The sequence below is a fragment of the Macrobrachium rosenbergii genome, chromosome 6 (genome assembly GCF_040412425.1).
Source record: "Macrobrachium rosenbergii isolate ZJJX-2024 chromosome 6, ASM4041242v1, whole genome shotgun sequence".
Classification (NCBI taxonomy): Eukaryota; Metazoa; Arthropoda; class Malacostraca; order Decapoda; family Palaemonidae; genus Macrobrachium; species Macrobrachium rosenbergii.
The window spans coordinates 37,315,640-37,337,022 of record NC_089746.1 but is presented as its reverse complement, the minus strand read 5'-3'; the positions used below and the strand labels follow the sequence as shown (position 1 = coordinate 37,337,022).

At 35.5% G+C, this 21,383-nt stretch overlaps 1 protein-coding gene across 1 annotated transcript in view; it reads right to left on the bottom strand.

The window, feature by feature from the left end:
* Nucleotides 1-21,383, bottom strand: part of LOC136839449 (uro-adherence factor A-like) — a 296,005-nt gene that overhangs the window by 159,396 nt on the left and 115,226 nt on the right. Inside the window, exons 7-8 of the mRNA XM_067105505.1 lie at nt 14,726-14,855; nt 9,976-10,072 (exon numbers count right to left, since the gene is read on the bottom strand). Coding sequence (XP_066961606.1) covers nt 9,976-10,072; nt 14,726-14,855 — 227 coding nt within the window. The remainder of the gene's footprint in view (nt 1-9,975; nt 10,073-14,725; nt 14,856-21,383) is intronic.

Genomic DNA, 21,383 nt, shown 5'->3' with positions numbered 1-21,383 from the left:
TTCGTTTCGATATTACATAGATAACACATTGTTGTCTATATAATCATACCATGACTGCTTTGCATTATATGCAGCAAAATCATAAAAAAAAAACGCCCAAAGCAAAATCCGGAAGAGTTCAAAAGGTGTTCGAGTGTGTTTCAATCTGTGATAGTTGGCATTGCCCGCCGTCCAGAAAGGCTCTGCTCATAAACTCGGAGCACGACCTAGGTGGGTCGGAGATTGTGGTTTCCAAGTGTACATACATATTTTTAAGAGTAAAATGTTTAAGATGACTTTGAGATGATGTTAATAAAATAATTTCATAGATTAATACTACAGTAAACCACCCGTATTCACGATCTCATGATTCGCAGACTCACATATTCATGGATTTCTCTGTGGAACATATCTACCCATTACTTGCGGAAAATTTGCCCATTCGTGGTATTTTTCACTGAGAAATATTTACTAATTACTGTACTTTCATCTCATTTTCATGACTAAATGCACTTCTTGTGATAAAACTATTAAAATACTCAGGTAATGCTTGAGTTACGATAATTCACCTTACGATAATTTGATTTTGCAATGGGGTAAGCAATTAATACTGATACGACAATATTATTTATAAAGTATTTTAAAATTTCGCTCGGGCGCAGGCAGCAGCATAATCAGGCAGTGATAGAGACCAAATTACAATAGAAAACTTTCCCTCCATCTCTCTACCCCATCTTCTGGTTAAAAAAGTAAAAGAGAATGATAAAAGTATTGTTAATAACGTTATACTCTTGCGTAAATGCGTACAGCCATAAACAACTCATCGAGAAACAACAGAATCGGATAACAACAGCCGTTTACTTGGTATTTCAACCATCATATGGTAATAAACAATTACCGTAGCTTATAGCACAAATGTCGTTAAGTAGAATAGGACTGATATAATTTTACATTATACCCTTATTCGGTATGGACAAAAGATCGGCAAGGAAATATACTATTAAATTTAAACTGCAAGTTGTAGCTGAAGCTGAGAAAACAATGTTCAAGCTGCTAATGACTATACTGTAAATTATCGTGCATCGGCAACATGGATGAAACTCGATCGTAATTAAAATGGGAGAGAAAGTATTTTAATCAAAACTACTGGGCATGAAAGAACACATTACTGTTATTTTTACGCCGATAAATGATAAATATGTAAAGCTTGTATCATGATGAAATCAAGTGAAAATATCAAACAGAATCTTGAATTTGTTTTTACAAAAACAAACGTCCCCAAACAACCATTGTCATCTACTAAAGAAAAAACAGATAAATTAATTTCACAACAAGATGTATTTTAGTTATGTTTCGATTTAAAACACTTCATGTATAACGAAAAATAACCTTGCCCCCATATAAATAAAGTATCTAGAGATTCATTTACGCTAACTACAAGCAAGATAGTGCTCTGAACTGAATTAAATATGGCGAAACAAACACTGCATAAATGCTCTCCAAACCAAAACATTGATTGCTATAACCGCAATTTATAATACAAAAGCAATATAAGAATACATACAATATTATTGGATACAGTGAATTAAGGCATAACACTTTAAAAGATGCACATTCGTTATGTTGACGTTTGTATAATACGATATGTGAATATAGAGTGCAGTATAATGCAGGCTACGCTACCGTATATGTATACATTGTACCATAGTGTAGACTAAGCTAATTCTTGTTTGTTATTCAATTTCTCTTTGCACTGAATTATCATAAGTCACTTTGCATGAACCTCCAGAATTAGCTGATATTAATAATTACTATACCGTGGATCCATGTATGTATAGAGTATACTTTATAGTGTAGGCTAGGCTACCATATATGTATTCATGGTACCGAATACCCTAGTGTAGGCTGGTTATGTTCGAGATACGTTTTGGTATTTCTTACATTTTTTCCAACAAACAATGGTTTTTTTTGGAACCTAACCCCATCGTAAGTAGGATAATACCTGTATAAGCATTTTTAGTTTGTTTTGTGTGTGTTTGAACTATCAAAATAGGCAGTTCTAAGTGTTTTTAGATGGATTCTAAGTATTCGCGGGTTTTAGCTATTCGCAGGGGGTGTGGTCCATCCCCAAATCTACATTCCCACTGTACAGTAAAAGGATAATAGTTTAAGGTATATTTGATGTAGGATGCTAGTTTAAAGTATACAATTGGTATTTGAACTTTCAAGATAGGCAAAAAATCTCTCTCTCTCACTCGTCAAAGGATACTCAGAATGTGACAGATGGATAGTAGGATAATAGTTTAAGGATCGCCACCTGAAAAACCCCAAAAATCTTTAAAAAATTCGATTTGCTGAAAAAAATTCTATGGCTTCAGATAGGGTTCAAGAATGTGTCCACGAAATATTATGCTAAAATTTGCCGTATTTCCCTAGTTATGGCCTAAAATGTAACAATAACTATATACCCATAAAACACCAGTAGCGCAAATGATTTAGTCTGGTATAGTTTTTTATTATATATTACGAAAACTTCCTTTGAAATGAAATGTATAATGTCAATAATATCCTACTCGCACCTTTTTAGTTATTCCTAGCCATGACAATGCACACGTCATACCATGACGCCAACTGTGGCCGAGAGTTGCCTATAAACTTCCAAGCTAGAAGGACACGTTTTTCATGCTCGCTAGCCTTGACTGAACTCTGTATTTTCTGCGGTGTTTTTGTTTTTTCACCGTGCCTAAAAGGTCCAAGAGTTCACTTCATGCTTCTAGAATGCGGAAAAGCCAAGTGGAAAAGTCCAGGCGAGAAGTAGAAGAAAGAGTTCAAGAAATTAGTGCCATAGAGGGGAATGGAGCGACAGAGAGAGAGCGAGCTGTCGCCCATCAAACGGCGCAGGCAGCGATCTCTGCTGACCAGAGACCAACTACATCCACCCCTAAACGCCTCTTTATTTGTTCGTCACTACCAAAGGGCAAAGATATTTTAGAAGAAGAAAGCAGTAGCTCGGAGGCTGATATTATAGACGATCCTGAAAATAAAATGATCATAATAAGTGAAGCAAGACTTGATGAATTACTTGAATCACGAATCCCTAATTGTGAATGTAAAGTAATTCCCAGGATCCATTTGGCAAGGGATGGATTCGAGACACTAATAAAAAGTGTAGGCAACTATGATACCCTAGAGTAATACCTGCAGCAAGATCAGACAGGGGACCAGGAACCTAAAATTTATAAGAATGTGTCTTAGGCACATAAATAATCAATTAATATTCTTATTTAATATCATTTTGCATTAATTAATACCCAAAAATAAAAATTAAAACCATTGAATTAATTTTAACACAGTCTTTGAAGTCCCTTTTACTTTTTTTATGTAACTAAAACTTTGAAGGCACGTTTCTCAAAACATAAGTTTTTCGCCTTTAAAATGCATCTCCTCCCTTAGTATTGGACCAATCTCAATGAAATTTTATATATAACATGTGGAAACACGGTAGATTAACCCTTAAACGCCGAGCCTCTATTTACAAAAACGTCTCCCGTATGCCAGCGGTGTTCGGGAGTTAGCGCCAAAGCGGAAAAAAAGTTTTTTTCAAAAAATCACAGCACGCTTAGTTTTTAAGATTAAGAGTTCATTTTCGGCTCCTTTTTTTGTCATTGCCTGAAGTTTAGTATGCAACCATCAGAAATGAAAAAAATATCATTATCATATATAAATATTGAAATATATGACAGCGCAAAAAAAAATGTTCATATATAATTTTATACAAATCGTGCTGTGAGCAAAACGGTTGAAGTTAACGGATTATTTTTTTTTCTTTGTATTGTACACTAAATTGCGATGATTTTGGTATATAACAAATTGTAAAATTATCAAAGCAACACAGAGAAAATATTATCACAATATGATGCATGAATCCGTAATGCGCGGACGTAAAAAAATGTTTTTTTCAAAATTCCACCATAAATCGAAATATTGTGCTAGAGACTTCCCGTTTGTTGAAAAATGAAGCTAATTGATTGAATATTACTAGACTTTAAGTGTTTTAGCTTACAATTGCAGTTTTCGACCATTTCGGTCGAGTTAAATTTGACCGAAGGTCAAATTTTTTCTATTTATCGTAATTTATATGAAAATATTTCAAAACTGATAAAAGCTACAACCATAATTTATCTTCTGTTGTATTCTAAATGACATTGCGCACATTTTCATATATAAAAGTTTATGTAACGACTAATATAAAACGGTGCAAACATTACGACAACGTGACAAAAGAATTTCTGAGATGTTCAGCCGAGTTACCGCGCGGACGTAAGGAAAATGTTTTTTTCAAAAATTCACCATAAATCGAAATATTGTGCTAGAGACTTCCAATTTATTGTAAAATAAAGGTAAATGATTGAATATTACTAGAATGTAAGAATTTTAGCTTACAATTGCGTTTTTCGACCATTTCGGTCGAGTTAAAATTGACCGAAGGTTGAAATTTTGGCAGTTATCGTGATTTATGTGAAAATATTTCAAAAGTGATAAAAGCTACAACCATGAATTATTTTCCGTTGTATTCTACATGAAATTGCCCACATTTTCATATATAAAAGTTTATGTAACGACTAATGTAAAACGATGCAAACATTACGACAACGTGACGAAAGAATTTCAGAGATGTTCGGCCGAGTTATCGCGAGCAGACGTAAGGAGTTTTTTTTTTTTCAAAAATTCACCATAAATCGAAATATTGTGCTAGAGACTTCCAGTTTGTTGCAAAATGAAGGTACATGATTGAATATTACTAGAATGTAAGAGTTTTAGCTTATAATTGCGTTTTTTTACCATTTTGGTCGAGTTAAAGTTGACCGAAGGTTGAAATTTTGGCTGTTATTGTGATTTATATGAAAATATTTCAACACTGATAAAAGCTACAACCATGAGTTATTTTCTGTTGTATTCTACATGAAATTGCGCACATTTCCATATATAAAACTTTATGTAACGACTAATATAAAATGGTGCAAACATTACAACAACGTGATTTAAAGAATTTCTGGTGCGGACGTAAGGAAAAAGTTTTTTTAAAAATTCATCATAAATCGAAATATTGTGCTAGAGACTTCCAATTTGTTGCAAAATGAAGTTAAATGATTGAGTATTACTAGAATGTAAGATTTTTAGCTTACAATTGCGTTTTTTTACCATTTCGGTCGAGTCAAAGTTGACCGAAGGTTGAAATTTTGGCAGTTATCGAGATTTATATGAAAATACTTCAAAACTGATAAAAGCTACAACCATGGGTTGTATTTTGTTGTATTTTACATGAAATTGCCCACATTTTCATATATAAAACTTTACGTAACGGCTAATATAAAACAGTGCAAAAATTACAACAAAATGACGAAAGAATTTCTGAAATTTTCAGCCGAGTTACAGCGCGGACGTAAGGAAAAAGTTTTTTTCAAAAATTCACCATAAATCGAAATATTGTGCTAGAGACTTCCAATTTGTTGCAAAATGAAGGTAAATTATTGAATATTACTAGAATGCAATTGCGTTTTTCGATCATTTTGGTCGAGTCAAAGTTGACCGAAGGTTGAAATTTTTTGTAGTCGACATACGGTACGTCCACTTGGCACCCAACAGACAATTTTAGTCGACGTATGATACGTCCAGTAGGCGTTTAAGGGTTAATAAAATGCCGGGGATTTTTAATATTATGAGTTGCTGATTTTTGGTAATTTTTTTTCTGTAATTTTTCCGGGGAAAATTTCATAAAAAAGAAAAAAATTCATATCTCGAAGAAGAATTGAAAAATCAAAAATACCTGGCATTTTATTGAAGGTTCATATGTGTTTTATACGTGGTTCAAATCCCATCCCTTAAAAACTAAAAGCAAAGGAGAAGATGTATTTTGAAAATGGCCAATTTTGGCCAAAAATCGCTCTGGCGTCACAAAACCTAAGGTCATTGACCAAAAATTTTTCCCCAGAAGTTCCACATAATGTCCTTAAACAAACCCCCTATATATCAACAACCTGTCATTAAAAAAGTGGGAAACCGGCCGATCCCCTTAAGGTATGTAAGGTATATTTGATGTAGGATGCTAGTTTAAGGTATACATTTGAACTTTCAAGCATTTTTAGAGGGAGTGTTAACTATTCACAGATTTTAACTATTCATGGGGTTGTGGTACCCATCGCCTGCAATTTGGGGTTTACTGTATACTGTATATATGCAGTATATACAGTATATATTCAATATTCTTGTATCGCACGATCTCGCATATCATGCGACCCCCAAATTTTCACCCAATTTTATCATGTATCTCATGTATCATACAAGTTCCTTTTTTGAGAGACCAAATTACAATAGACTAACCTCTTTTCCTCCATCTCTTTATCCCATCTTCTATTAGTAACCCTATACTATTGAGTAAAAGCATACAGCCAAAAACCACCAAATGAGAAACAGCTCACGAAACTTTCACGATAAAAGATGGATGAACGATGATGGCTGAAAGATCTGGCTAACGAGAGTTTGGGCATCAAGGCCAGGTGGTTTGCAGCAAGAAAAAAGTTGACTTGTTTGGGATAAGTTTTGGTCACATCTAGTGGACTTGGTTTTAAAAGCTGTTTGAGAGACAAACACCGATGTAGCTGTCCCGGTGGTTTGACCAGCATTGTTCAACCTCTCGACATATCCGTCAATAAGCCATTTAAAGATAACATCCTAAAGAAATGAAATGAATAGATGCTGGAAGAGGAGAAAACATTTACAAAAGGAGGGAGGATGAAAGCTCCAGATGCCTCTACAGTACTGTGTTTGTAGGTGAAAGAATCGTGGACTGAGATAGATACAAATTTGATAGTTAAAGCATGTAAAAAAACATGGAATAGCAAATGCTTTGGCTGGAAGTGAAGATGATGCCTTATATGAGGATGTAGAAGAGGATGAAATTATCAAAGACTTGGAAGATGATCAGTATGACGACTGCCACAGCGACGAAGAATTCAAAGCCTTGCATAACTATACGGACACGCAGAGCGACTTTGGAGGATTTTAGTTTATTAATAATTGTATGCATATTTTTTACTTAGATAAATGTTTATTTACATTTGTATGCTAAATTAAAAATAAGTTCAAGTAATAATTGTTTCTTTTAGTAAGTAAAAAAAAAATCCTTTGGTAGTTTGCCTTAATCAACTAATTTGGAAATTATAAATGGTTACCTAGTCTAGAAGAGCTAAACATTAATGCAAATGGTGCATGATTGCTATGTTTGTATTTTATAGTAATATGAGTAATATGATAGTACTGTAACAGTAATATGAGAATACATACAATAGTAAGATGAGAATACTGTACATACAATATTACTGGATACAGTGAAGTAAAGCATAACTTTTTACAAGATCCATTGTTTTCCTTCTGTAGTTTACCGCAATCAGCCGATTTGGAAAGCACAGACGGTAGTCTCGATCCGCTAAACATCTTATAAATGTAAACAATGGAAAAGATGCAGCACATTCACTAATTTCATATCTTGTGTATGATGTGACCTTAAAATTAGCTTCAAAATTAGGTCTTTAAAAGTCGCATGATACACGAGTATAAATTTACAGTACTGTATACTGAAATATATATATACTCAAACACACCACATACACAAACACACACACTATATAAACACACATAAACACACATATATATATATATATATATATATATATATATATATATATATATATATATATATATATATATATATATATATATATATATATATATATATATATATATATATATATATATATATATATATATATATATATATATATATATACATATATATATACACACACACACACATGTTCAACTCTTCACATCATGACTCAAACATACTCTAAACATGTCATGCAAACAAGGCAAATGTAAAAGCTTCTAAGAGGTATATAAAATCTAAAGCTATGCACAGCATACAATGCTTTTATGACTGGGTGGTAAAAATGGTGAAGCTACTAAGGTAATTATTTATATTATGTATAATTTTTTAATGGCATATATATATATATATATATATATATATATATATATATATATATATATATATATATATATATATATATATATATATATATATATATATATAAGAAAACAAGTGACAAAAAGAATTCAGAGATTAAACATCATGTCTATCAAAAAAAAAAAAATCAGGATAACTTAGTTTAGCACCATTAGTAGCAGTACCCAAAATGTGTCTACTATAAGCTGTATTTATTATTAACTTTCTAAAAACATTAACTTTAAAAAAGTACAACAAATTTGCTTCCCAGCGCTCAGTTTCAACAACATCCACTGCAAATATTTACCTGTACCTGTATAACACTGCTTATGCAAAATCAATGAAGTCCTTTCATTCTGAGTCTTCTAATTTTATACATATATGTTGCACAGCATAATTATATTCATATACACACAAATTTCAGAACAGAGTAATTCCCTTGGGTTTAAAATGAATGTTGCCAGTCATATTTCAAACTACTGTACATGGAGTCTGGAGGCAACTGAAGTTACAGTTTTATCGTTTCAATACTTAGGGTATATTAAACTGCCTATACAACACTGTAGATAACTTAATTATGTTGCATTCATAAAGTTTCAACCATTTCATTTATTACCCATCCGTCACTGACATTAAATTTCCAAAAACCCTTGTATTATATTTTGCAAAGCATATCTGTTTTATCCTTTAAATACCAAGAAGCCCAGAACCCTGATGTTTATTACTTCTAGCTTTGTGAATTCTGCTCAAAATACCCCATACATTCAATTACAGTATCAATCATCCTCAGAGCCTCAATAATTTATGTTATCACACAAACAACTTTATTATACATCCAGATGAAATTCTGCAAAACTGTTACACAACCATGGTATGCCCATTTTAAACATCTAAAAAAGCTTTAATGCCTTGAAAAAACTGTAGGGTACAAGCATTCAAAAAATAAATTCATTCTTTTCTGCTTTGAGATTAAAGGCACATCCCATCAGCATATTAATTTTAAAAATTTTATTAATCAACATATATTAACTTATTGAATGTTATTAATTAGCTTGTGCCTTTTCACCACAAAAATAAATAAGATATGACACTTCCATAAAAAGTTATCATACCTATTATTTTCTAAGTTTTAAAGCATAATTCAACAGTGTTTTCATATTTCAATGTAAAATCAGGATTTAAACCTAAATTCATGCTTTACTGTACAGTGCAACAATCAGTACAAGTCCATTTACCATAAATTATTAGGAACAGCAAAAGGGTACATAAAAACATAAAAAATTAGGTAAGAATGAACAAAAACCACAAAACAATGATACTCATGTTTATTTTAAACCTCCCTTAACGTAGGGCAATGTTACAAATGCAAGTGGGTAATTTATGGTGATATGTTTATATTGCACAAGAAGCTTCAGACTGAAGATTATATGCAAGGCATAACCACATTCAATTACTTAAATTTCAAATCGGCATTAATTTATCTGTATCAGCGTTTATGTTAATCCTGGTTACAGTTCTTCAAATCTGTTACATATTACATACAGTACATTTATTCACTTATCAAAATCAGTCTGAAGCTACTTAATGTATTATGTACATGGCATATTTTCATTAGAGTACTATAATGCTGAAAAGGCTTCTAAAAATGGATATATTTTTTACTTATCCATTTTTTTTTTTTAATATTCAATAGTACACCTTTAAGCAATTTCATACATGGTATACTGTTACTACCGCAATTTTTTGTAAAAAAAAATTCTTTTGCAATGAGCAAAACGAAAAACATTTTCCAGTTGCTTCTTGCAAAAACTCTTGTTATCCTAAATAAAAATCTTAATCATGAGCAAATTCCATCTTCCCTGTGAAGATACTGCACAAGCAAATATACTGACCCAAATAATCAAAGAAAAAGCATACAGTACTGTACTCACCCTGAGGGTCTAGGCCAGGCATCCATTCAGCTGATTCCATCATATCTGAAAACTCGTCCTCTGATCTGATGAATTCATCGATGTTGTTCCCCCGGACCTGTAAATTCCAATACTACTGGTTATACATGGCTAACCACTTGTCAATTATTTTAACTCACATATTATGAAATTGTGAGTGCTACGTTACCACTACTAAACTTATAATCATAAATTAAAATCTAAAAGACAGGATAATTTCTAATTACTTAATTCACATTTTCCTCCAAAGCATACAATTCAACCTGAAATATTTTACATAGGTTTATTTGCTGGAACTTGGAGTAAACCATTTCAAAATGACTTATGGAAAATACTGCTGGGGCACTTGTCTTGCCTACCCAGTGACAACAGCCACCTTTAAAAGGGGAAAAACCAGGCGTAACTCTTCTGCCTCTGCAACCTCAAAAAGTTGTTATAAGTGCTTTTATAACTAATAATGAAAAGGCAAAGAGCTATATGCACCAGTGAAGACAAAAGTGGCAAGGCAAGGATAGACTTAACAGGATTACACACTTTGAAGCAACTCAAAACATGGGCAACATAGGCATTACTGAAAATTATTGTAGATATTAATCCAAAGCATAACTAATGATTTTTGCTACACTGACAGGTTTTCTTATGCCTGACTATTTAGTGGTATACTAGATCCCTGCCAGTCTTTTACAATGCAAGTAGGAAACTCTAAACACCTAATGAAGTCAGCTTCTACCTTTGGGGAGTTCTGTTGAATTTTCCTTTGCTAAAGTTCATCTTTCCATATAAATTGATTTACAACAGGAAAGCAAGCAAATCAATATGGTTCAGCTTTTTCCATAATAAGTACATCTACAACCAAACAGCAACAAATTTACACTTGTCTACAGCCTTTGCGACTCTTTTTTTTTTTGTCTGCATATGTGTGTATATGTACAGTATTTTTTTTTATTACTGAATGCAGTACAGTACTGCACTTTGTAAAGTAGTGTACTATTACTGTACATATATTTTTTAGTCTGTGGCCCCCCCCCCATCTCTTTTTTTCTGGCAAAGTTTTTTATTGACACTGAACTGCTTCATTAAGCTTTAGAAGCTAAGCACCTAGTTGAGGATGTCCCTCTCCCTGATACTTGGGAGGGAAACGTTTTTTCTTTTGATGTTTGTGAAGTTTAGATAGAGTATCTTGACAAAATACAAGACCATAACTTCTCAAGATTCTAGTAAATGATATTACTAATGCTAGATTAAAAACTTATTGTTTTCAGTTGAAATGGGTTTTAAAACATCAATCAGTGCCATGGTTAGGGAAATAATTATTCCAAATCACTATTTTTTATGGACCTGCTACTTGCATTGGAAATATGGCATGTTGCAACATAGTTGTAAAAACCATAGTTACAAAAACACACAACTGCTTTATTACTTAAAAGTTCTACACTGTATGCTATTAACTTTATATTTACTGACTTTATACAATAGACATAGGAAGCAAAGTGACAAAATTATTAAAAAAATACTATATGTACAATGTTTTCATTGTACTTGCAATAAAACCAACCACAGCCTTACCTCTGTACAAATTATTGGCATCAGTTGTTCTTGAGATATAGAGCTTAATAATGTCATGTCTAAGCTCAAAACAAATACTATATATGTAATAATTAACAAAGAGTTTTATACAGCAAAGCAAACACAGTTTAAAACAGTCTTTTGTCACAGCCTACAGAAAAGCAGGTGTGCAAAGTGATATCAGTTGTTCTCAGGAGGCACAGCATTATACCAATGAATATGGATGAGTCAAGGGCTAATTACACAATATTCCTGGCTTTTTCCTAAATCACAAGTTCAAAAGTTCAAGCATCTTCAAGCATGAAGTTTTGATATCATAACTATAAGAAGCTGAGGCTTTAACTATATTCTTCAAATCATTTACAATAATAATCAAGCATATTAAAATGTTTTACTTCAGAGAAAAAGCACATTTTCACTTAAATTACTGGACAGCAGGAAAGAACAATTCATGGACCCTTAACAGAATAGTGGGAAAAGGTTATGCAGACCAAAAAATTGATGAAAAACTGCATAAAACGGTTTTTTTGCTAGAGCTTGACTGAAATGACATAAACAATGCCTTGGGCTGCCATTTTGCATTCTTGGTCTTTACAAAAGGATGTTGAACAGCTGTTCAAGACCCAAACAATGTAAAATAGTGCATATTTATGAAATCATACATATGGGGAGTATTGTCCCATCATTCTGTATTCTTGACCACAGAATAAGAATATAGATCAGCGGGTCTATGTTTCAGTTCGGACACATGGTCCACCACTGACTACAACCTGTCAAAAAAAAACCTTAACCTAACCTTTCCTTGGGCATCATGCCCTAACCTGACCAGACCTTACCTTCCTATCCTGACTTAAGACACCATGCCCTGACTTGGTTAAGGGGCAAGCACTGAGCAGTGAACATATGGACTGGTCTAGGCTACCCTTTAACATTAGTAGGTCATCATGAAATGTTGAACATCAAGCATGTGAACTGGCTTACGCTACCCATTAGTGGTAGTGGTCAAAATCCTCACTTTTTACCATGCAGCTACCTAAAACAAAACAAGTGAATGGCTTAACTTATCCTAAATCGCCGAGATTCGATCCTAGGGGATCAAGCCTCAGCTTCCTCAAATTGTTTGGCCATTCACTTAACCAGAAGTGCTGGGCCAAAGTTGCATCATCTTCAATTAAGTGGGTAAATTGGTGTGGGGAGGGGAGTCAGGTATCTTTTAAGTAGGTAAACATGCTTTAATAATTCCAGAAATACCCAAATTAGACACAGAGCACACTCAAGATGTCACTTCTGGGCACAGTACTGTATAAAAAAAATAATTTCTGCAAAGTTCTTTCTGCACACTCTCCCTGGCAGTATGCTCCTTTTGGGAAAGCACCACTGTAACTCTATGGTGTTCGTCTGAGCACTTGGGTTGCTCGGACTAGCAAAGTTAACACTAAGATTAACTAACATATGCCCAAAACAATGGTCTTGAATACTACTGAATGCCTTCCAGCAATCAGATGTGATAACGGTTTCTGGAAATACATTGTACAACAAAGGGAACATTTTCAGCAGAGCGGTATAGAACAACTTTGATAAAAGTCTTGCATGTTTGTCAGTCAATGTTACTGTCATCTACCTTACAGCCACAGTTGTACATCTGTACCCAAAGTTACTTTTGTCAATCTCAACATCATTCTACCAATTTTCTTGTTTTCAGCCAGCAAGATCTCACAATACAGGCAGTCCCCAATTATCAGCAGGGGTTCCGTTCCGACAATGTGACGATAAATGAAAATCGCAGATAACCGAAAACTGGCGATTTTCGGTACTTAGTAGCACCAATAACCACCGAAAATTGCAGATTTTCAGTTATTGGCCCCTCTGTCAGGCATCTATCAGTGCCTCTCTTAGGTATCTATCGGTGCCGATAAGTGCAAATCGGTGAATGTCAGCGCTGAAAATTGCCAATTCTCGTTGTTAGACAAGCGCCGAAAAACTGGATCACCGATAACCAAGCCTGCCGATAACCAGGAACTGCCTGTACAAGTCATGACAAATTGTACCAGCTGACCATCATGTCCGGTACAAGATCAACAACTCCTTTTGACCAGAAATCAAGATACTGTACTTTCTTTGCAAACAAAATATGAGAATCATCATCAATCTCAGAGACAATTTTGGTCCCTAAAAGAAAGACCCATGCCCAACTGATGACTTCTTTCAACACTCCCCATTATTACATAGCCATATGAATGTTGGTTGGCTGGTATAGGAGCTAGGACCATCAATCACAAATATCCCTTTCTCTGATGTTACACAAGTTATAATCACCCAAGAAATCGCTAAGTAATCCCTCTTGGTAAAGCCAGTTATAGTGTTAAGTGAGGTTTGTAAGATATTGAAACAAGCTGGACAATACAATAATATTACACCTGACGAGTTGAATTCACTCAAAAGTTGCAAACTCATGGAACAGAATAACATCATGACTATCCATTTTCATGGTGGAAACAGGAAAGAACGGGTAAACATGGGTCAGAGCATATGAATCTTACCCAGCAGATATACAGCATTCTGATTAGCTAGAATTATTTAAGGCAAGACCTGGGTCAACTGGGCATACAACTGGACGGGTTTTAATTTCCCTCAGGTTGGGGTGCCACATTATGGCAACCTTAGGAAGTATGAGGTGAGAGGGTTGAGACATAAAGGCATTCTTAAAAACTATGGGAGCAGGGTTCATGTCAACTTGGGAATTCGCAAAATTTACTTTTCTGCTGTTCAACGATTTGAGGGAAATTGACCAGGTAAGTGGTTTTTCCAGTGGTTTTGCACATGATGAACAACTTTTGTTCTATGCTTTTTTTTCATTAGGAAGCCGTGGAAAGGAAATATAGCCCTGTCCTGCCATTACATATAATAACCCAATACATAAATCATAGTACTTTTAATATGACTGCTTATGTATGAACTCATAAAAGGTAGACAGGTGGTAGGAAGTGCAGAAACTCTGGAACCATCAGATTTAGCACCAAGTCTGGCTATTCAACAACACTGCAGATATTGTAATTTAGCTAGGTATTTAAGACTTTTGATAACTGAAACATTCATAAATGAAACTTTACTATAGATTGATATGGTAAGAGTAGCAATGAAAAAAGCACAATTGCAATTCACATACCTGAGAGGGCTTCAAAAATCTTTCTGGAATACGAGCTAACCCTTCTTGTGACTGAGCCCCAAAGCCCAGGCTTAATAAAACATCAACAGGATCCGCCTGCCGAGAATCTAACAATGAATCAATACTTGACCTGGAAGAGAAAACAAAAGTTACACAGTATGAAAGCACAACATAAACACTGAAAAAGCTTCCACAACGTAGTCAATAATGTACAAAAATACATACAATACCAACTTTCAAAATTTGTTCCTATCCTACATAGACCACTGCGACTTTCAAAATCTGTTCCTATCCTACATAAGACCACTGTAGATGGCACTTGAGGTCTGTGGCAACATCCATTGGGCCTCACTGCATTAAGGTTTGTTTTAACATCCACTGGGCCTAATTGCAATGGATTGTCTTCTTAACAGTGTATCTTATATACCACTGTCTAAATTTTTATCTAGTTTAAATTCTCCTCCATACCTATCCCTATGATATACTGGTTGGATCTTACTGCTTTTACATTTGTCACTTTAAGACCAACTGAACTTCAAAATCAACCACAAAATAAAGAAGAAATATAAAGTATTAAAAAATCCACATATAAATTTGGAGACTTATGCTCCCTGTTCAGTATGGAAAGAAGAGGAAGCATAACACTGATACTGTGCATGAATTTTTGATTTGGGATGAATTTGCCTACTGTTAAAGATAGGCGAGTCGGCATTCAAACAAAAGATCGAATGGCTGCCCAGATGACTGTCTAGTACACCTGCTCTCCACCAGATGTGTTTCAAACATTTTTGCTCGTCAGAATTCTCCTTGATGCCACTGTGTATGAGTGCTTGTTGGTATTTCATGGTTTTGGCTGTTTGCTGCTTTCACAGTACTGTTCTTTTATTTTTCATAGGATGCCTTCCACTGGAATCAAGACTAAGAATGTCAGGTTCTGTAGGAATGATTACTGTGTTAGCAGGATGTTGATTTTTGAAGAGATAGACACACTGTTTGTGCTGGCTACAATGGTATAAGTGTGATCTTCAGCTCAGATGCAAGGAAACAGGGATTTTCAAAGGACTTTCTGATTAAGTTTCTTAGTATAGGAAGTGAAGGGAAGCAGACAGAATGTGAGAGCAATTGGTTAAGTCAGGTCTCCAACATATCATTTTTCCCCCTTCTCCAGGTTCTTTGTCTATAGCTATTCTTACTCAGTCTAAGTTTTTCCTTTGCTAATGCTTTAGTTAGTACTGAGACTTCCTCTTTAGTTTTGCCTTCCACTCCCCTTTCAGTTCAGGAAAAGTACATGAGAAGTTAAAACAGGACGTAAACCTTATTTTGGTTACGGGACCGCTCCAGGTGTCCCCCCATAGTGTGCAATCATTCTCGTGTTCCCCTATAAGAGGTAAGGGTTGGAGCCCTTGCCCATCTGTAGTCTAAGCCTATGATTGCCCTGCCACAGCTGGAATAGTCCACTGCCAGGGAACCAGGTTAGTTCTCGGGGCAATGTGATTCTGTGCCTTCCATCACCTGCTTCTCATTTGTCATGCTCTGAGTCTTGTTTAATGCCTAGCTGAAAGATTGTTTTAGTAAACATCTATCTTCACAACATATGTGACTTCTACTATCGTCAGCACCTAGTATGAGGTTGGTAGCACCAATAGGACTACTGTACATAATTATATAGGTATATACAGTGTTATTATAATTATAGGTATATACAGTGTTATTAACAATAATGTGTCAGTAGTGAGTTGTACTTACCCTGATGTCATGTCAACTCAGTCAATTGTTAAACCAATCTCTTCTACATCTATTGCTCATTCTAAATCCTTGTCTGCTATTCCTCTTTCTCTGTTGAGATACACTTGTTCACTCTGTACATTCTTCTTATTCCGCTATTGGTGAATCTCTTACTTCTGCCTCGATTAATGTTTCTCTTTCTAATCCTACCATGGTTCCAGTACCTTCTGTATCTTAGTTTTCTAAGGATGTGTCATATGGGAATGCTCTCTAAGCCTGTTGACTCGCTTTCGGACAAGGCAGGAGAGTCTTTGTAAGTCCTCTTTCCCTGCCTCCCAACATTTCCCATTTTCTTTGGCTCTTCATTTTCTTTCACTCAGCTCACTTGTGTTGACTAAGATAAGTCTCTTCAGATTGCATTTCCCTGTCTCCCTTTCATTGAGTGGCAGATACGCTACGGGTACTCGGCTACTGTTGCCTCCTGTTGCCCTCTGGTGGATGTAGAATCTGAATCGGAGGAAACCCCTTTGGTTCGTTGGCGCTTGCTGGAGCGTTGCACTTCACGTTATCCTCATGTGGTGAAGGAACGAGGCCGTGTAGAAAGTAAGTCTCATTTGTCTTCGAGTATTTCAGTGCCCATTAAGTATTTGGAGAATGAGAACTCAAGCTTTCTCCTTCAATTAGAGTGCGTTTCATAAGTTTCCTCGTATACTGTACTTTGATGCACAAAGGTTCTTTAAGCCTGACAGCACTTGTCTTCTGGTTTTTTTGAAGTTGTGGAGAACCACCTCTTATGATACAGGCACTTTATCATTGCTAAAACCGTCTTCAGTTGAAGACTCAGCTTTCTTGGTCTCATTCCTTTGAAGAGATGAACTCGAAGCTGACAAATGCTTTGGACATGCCGAGATGGAGTTTGTTGTCCAAGTATCTGTTTAGATTGTTCAAGTTTTTATCTTATACTGAACTTTTGTTTGGTATAACTGCCTCTTCTCTGCGCCAGCTTTGAGAGCTTGAGGCACCAGCTTAGTGTGTTTGTGGCACCAGCTTAGGTGGCACCAGCTTAAGGAGTTTGTGGCACTAGCTTCAAGTGTTTTTGGCACCAGTGGGATTTTAGTTAGGTAGAGTTTTTAACTTGTGCAGTCAAACCTGTTTCTGACACTGCAGGCTAATGTTCTCATGCTTATACTAACTAGGTTTGGGAAAAGTGAGAATACTTATGCTCCCATCTGTCATAGAAGGCTTATTCTGCACAAGAGATGGCAGCTTTTTTAGTTTCTCCTTCGGGTCACCTTCTAAGCCTGATTCTCTTTAAGGTGATAAGGGAGGCTAAATTGGCACAAGTCGTATTTTATACCTTTCAGGGGTCCAGTCAGCCCCCAGGTTCTGGTAGGAGGACAATTGCAGGTCTCCTGGTATGCTTGGAGACACTTAGGAGCAACACCTCAAGTGGTGGAGGTTCTGAAGGACAGTTATGATTTTGGGTTCCCCTCTACTTGTTTAGTCTCATATAACTGTTCCTTTGGGTCTTCTCCAGCAGAAGTATCTTGTTCTTCAGTAGGAGGTTGTAAATAGAGAGAATACTATGGAGAAGGTGTCGGTAAATCACTGGGATTTTATCTCCGACTTTTTCCTAACGCCATAAGCAACTGGAGATTGGCCTCCAATGTTGGACTTATCAAGACTCAACAATTTTATGCGTCCATCCCCATGCTTTTTCCAACATGGTTTTAGTGACTTGCCAAAAGAATGACCGAGTGTTTCAGTGGACATACATGAGACATTTTTCTCATAATAGTACATTTCTGTAATGCAAGTTTCCCTATGTGTATTGCAGAGAAGGTATTGCTGTTTAAAGCACTTTGTTTCAGCTTGTGTACAGTGCCTCTGTAAGTATTCACAAAGATTTTGACACCCGGAAGCAGATGGTGTCAGCTGTTAGGAGCAGGAATTCTTTTCTACTGAGTAAGCTGGTTCAAGTTGGCTGACTATGTTGAAAGCATTCCAAAGGCCAAGGATCTGTTGCTTCACCTGGCTCAGTCTCTGTGCCTTATGAACTTTAGTCGACTTCCCTAATTCCTCCTTAGTACATTCCTGTCTGGTGATGAGGTATAATTTTGCAACATGCAGGCTTGTCTGTTGGAAGATGAAAAGGGAACTTCTTGCTTCTTGAAGAATTTTAGCCCTTACAGAAGCTTCATACACTGTACAGGCAGTCCCCAGTTTAAGGCATGGGTTATGTCCCTGGTGGCGCACCATAAGCTGAAATTTGCTGTAACCCAAAGCATCATAATTATAATGGCAATAAACAGCACTTATGCGCCGTTACCTCACCATAAGCACTGTAAGCCTGGGTAACGGTGCCCTAAATCCACTAAGGCGCCAAAAAATCAGGGTTAATGGTGCCGTGAGGCAACTACCATGAGTCCAGAACAATGTAACCCAAGCCTGACATAACCTGGGGACTGCCTGTAATGGCTTTCTTTGTAAGGAAATATGGCCTCACTGCAAAATTTGTCAGAATAATCAGGCAAATTTACCATACAGTCTTGGCATAACAGACTACAACTCATAGCAGATGTTCAATAAACTTGTCAGTAACCAGGATCACCATTGTCGCCAAGTTCTGTAGTTGGACGCTGAAACTAAGTGTTGTCTATTTTATTCTTAAACCATTGTCCAGGTTTTGTTTTTCCCCTGCCTTGTAAAACAAAACAAAGAATTATGACAAGTGTCGTTGCACTGACTTACAATACACCACAGAATGGTCAGCTACATCTGGTAAACCTTATGAGACTTCAGGGTGGTGGAAAGACTACTGAATATTACTAGTAGGTTTATGATGGGTAAGAAACTAAGTCATAGTGGAGAGATTACTTCTTTGAGTGAAATGAACAACATGATGTTGGTTCACTAGTTCATTCTGTAGAACGATAATGTTTTTGGCAATTGAGGATTCAGGAAGGACAAACCTACCTACAGAGTGGACAAGTCCACAGGGTTGCTATAAAGAACTTTTAGTACTGACTACATAAGAGACACCACAAGCAGTATCCATATACAGAAGTATACCAGTTTTTTTGCCTAGTGGAATGAAAAAAATACATTGTAGTGTCTTTTTGCCAAGATGGTTCTAGATAGTGCCCACGGCAAGCTTAGTAGACACTATTAAGATTAAGAGTCTAAGATGCATCTCTGTAAAAGCCACCATCAATTCAGATTCCCTTGACGAAATGAGGGGTTCCATTGAGGACACATTTGACTCTGATGTACAGTAGAAGCAGCTGCTACAACAATTTCAAGATTACATATTCTGTTTCAGTCTCTTGTTTCCCTGAAAGAGAGATTACCATCTGTCAGATCTCAACCGTCCTACTTTTATGACTATCCCTCATTTTAGTACAATAAAAGGTAGTCTGAAGATCATAATCTCTATTTGGGACTGATATCTTTGGCACTTACATTCAGAATCAAGAGAAGCTGAAAACAATCCAAATCACTGTCACATCTAATACCGTCTACATATTTCTGTACATAACTAGGTTTGGAGTTTGAAGAATGACTCTTGAACATAAAAGGATGTTCTGTTCCTGTGACCAAGTCTTCTACTTCATCACCTTTTTATCAGAGCCAGCTGTCAACTGTTATGAATGGATCCAGTAACTGCCACTTGCTCCCAGTCTTGATGAATGGGAATATCTATTTAAGACTAACTTTCCTATTGCCATGAAAATTTTCCATAAACGTATAATGTCTTTTGCTTTACAATTATGTTCTAAGTAGTCTTTTTGTGTGATCTTTTCTTCTTTGACTACAAAATTTACTTTGTATCTTATATATTTTTCACCAACAAAGCTTTCAACTCAAGTATTTTGTTTCCTTTTGAAAAACTTACACCTTATTTCTAATTGCAAATCTCTACAGGGCCTCTAGTGGTTCACACAAAGATGGTTGCATTTGCAGCCTGAATCTCTAAGTCACGTGTCAATCATGTTTGGTACATATAAACTAATAAAAACAGAATAATAGATATAATCTATCTGGTTTTGCAGAAGATCTCTGACAAGGTGGCACATAAAACATTAACAATAAAATTACGGAATCTTCGTATCAAAGATAAAGTAAGAGAATGGATGGAACACTGGCTAAATAGTAAAAAACAACCATGTCATTAATTGGATATCTCATTGTAAAAATGTCACGAGTGGTGTGCCTCATGACTTGAAGTTTACCTGTTTGCTCTTCACTATCTACATAAATAACATGGACATGGAACTGGCTAGCAAATTAAGCAAGTCTGCTGATGACAAAAATCTATATATACAGTATATATGCTAATAACAACACACCAACAGCTGCAAGAAGAGTTCGAAAAAATTTGTGATTGGTCAGTAAAATGGCTAATTCCGTCAAAATTTAATAAATGCAAAGTCAAACATATAAATTATAAAACCAAGAATGCCAGAACTACTTACTGTATTTGGAAAGGAGATACGGTCAATAGTGACTTACAACCTTGTAATCAATGTACAATGTATAGTATAGAGGTTGAAAAGAAAGATCAAAAAACACAAGGAAACACTTCCCACTTAAGAGTATGTTCTTCAATTAGCCTGTCATCCAAGAGGAATGACAGAGAAATATGTGAAATATTACAGGCAAAAGCAAACAAACTAATATCCTCAACCCTAGATATCATAAGAGGCTAAAATACAGTAGCCCAAATTAATCTGAAAAATGGCAACTCGAACTATAAAAGTTCAGCACCAGACACTGTGAGGATTTAATCACTTAAAAGATAACCTCATTTTGGAACAGACTATCAGCTGAAGTTATAAATACATTATTATCACTACTGACCTGTTCAAGAAAGATTAGTTAAAAGGAGTGGCAAACTACTGTTATTACCTCCATCCATGTAGCTTCATGTAAA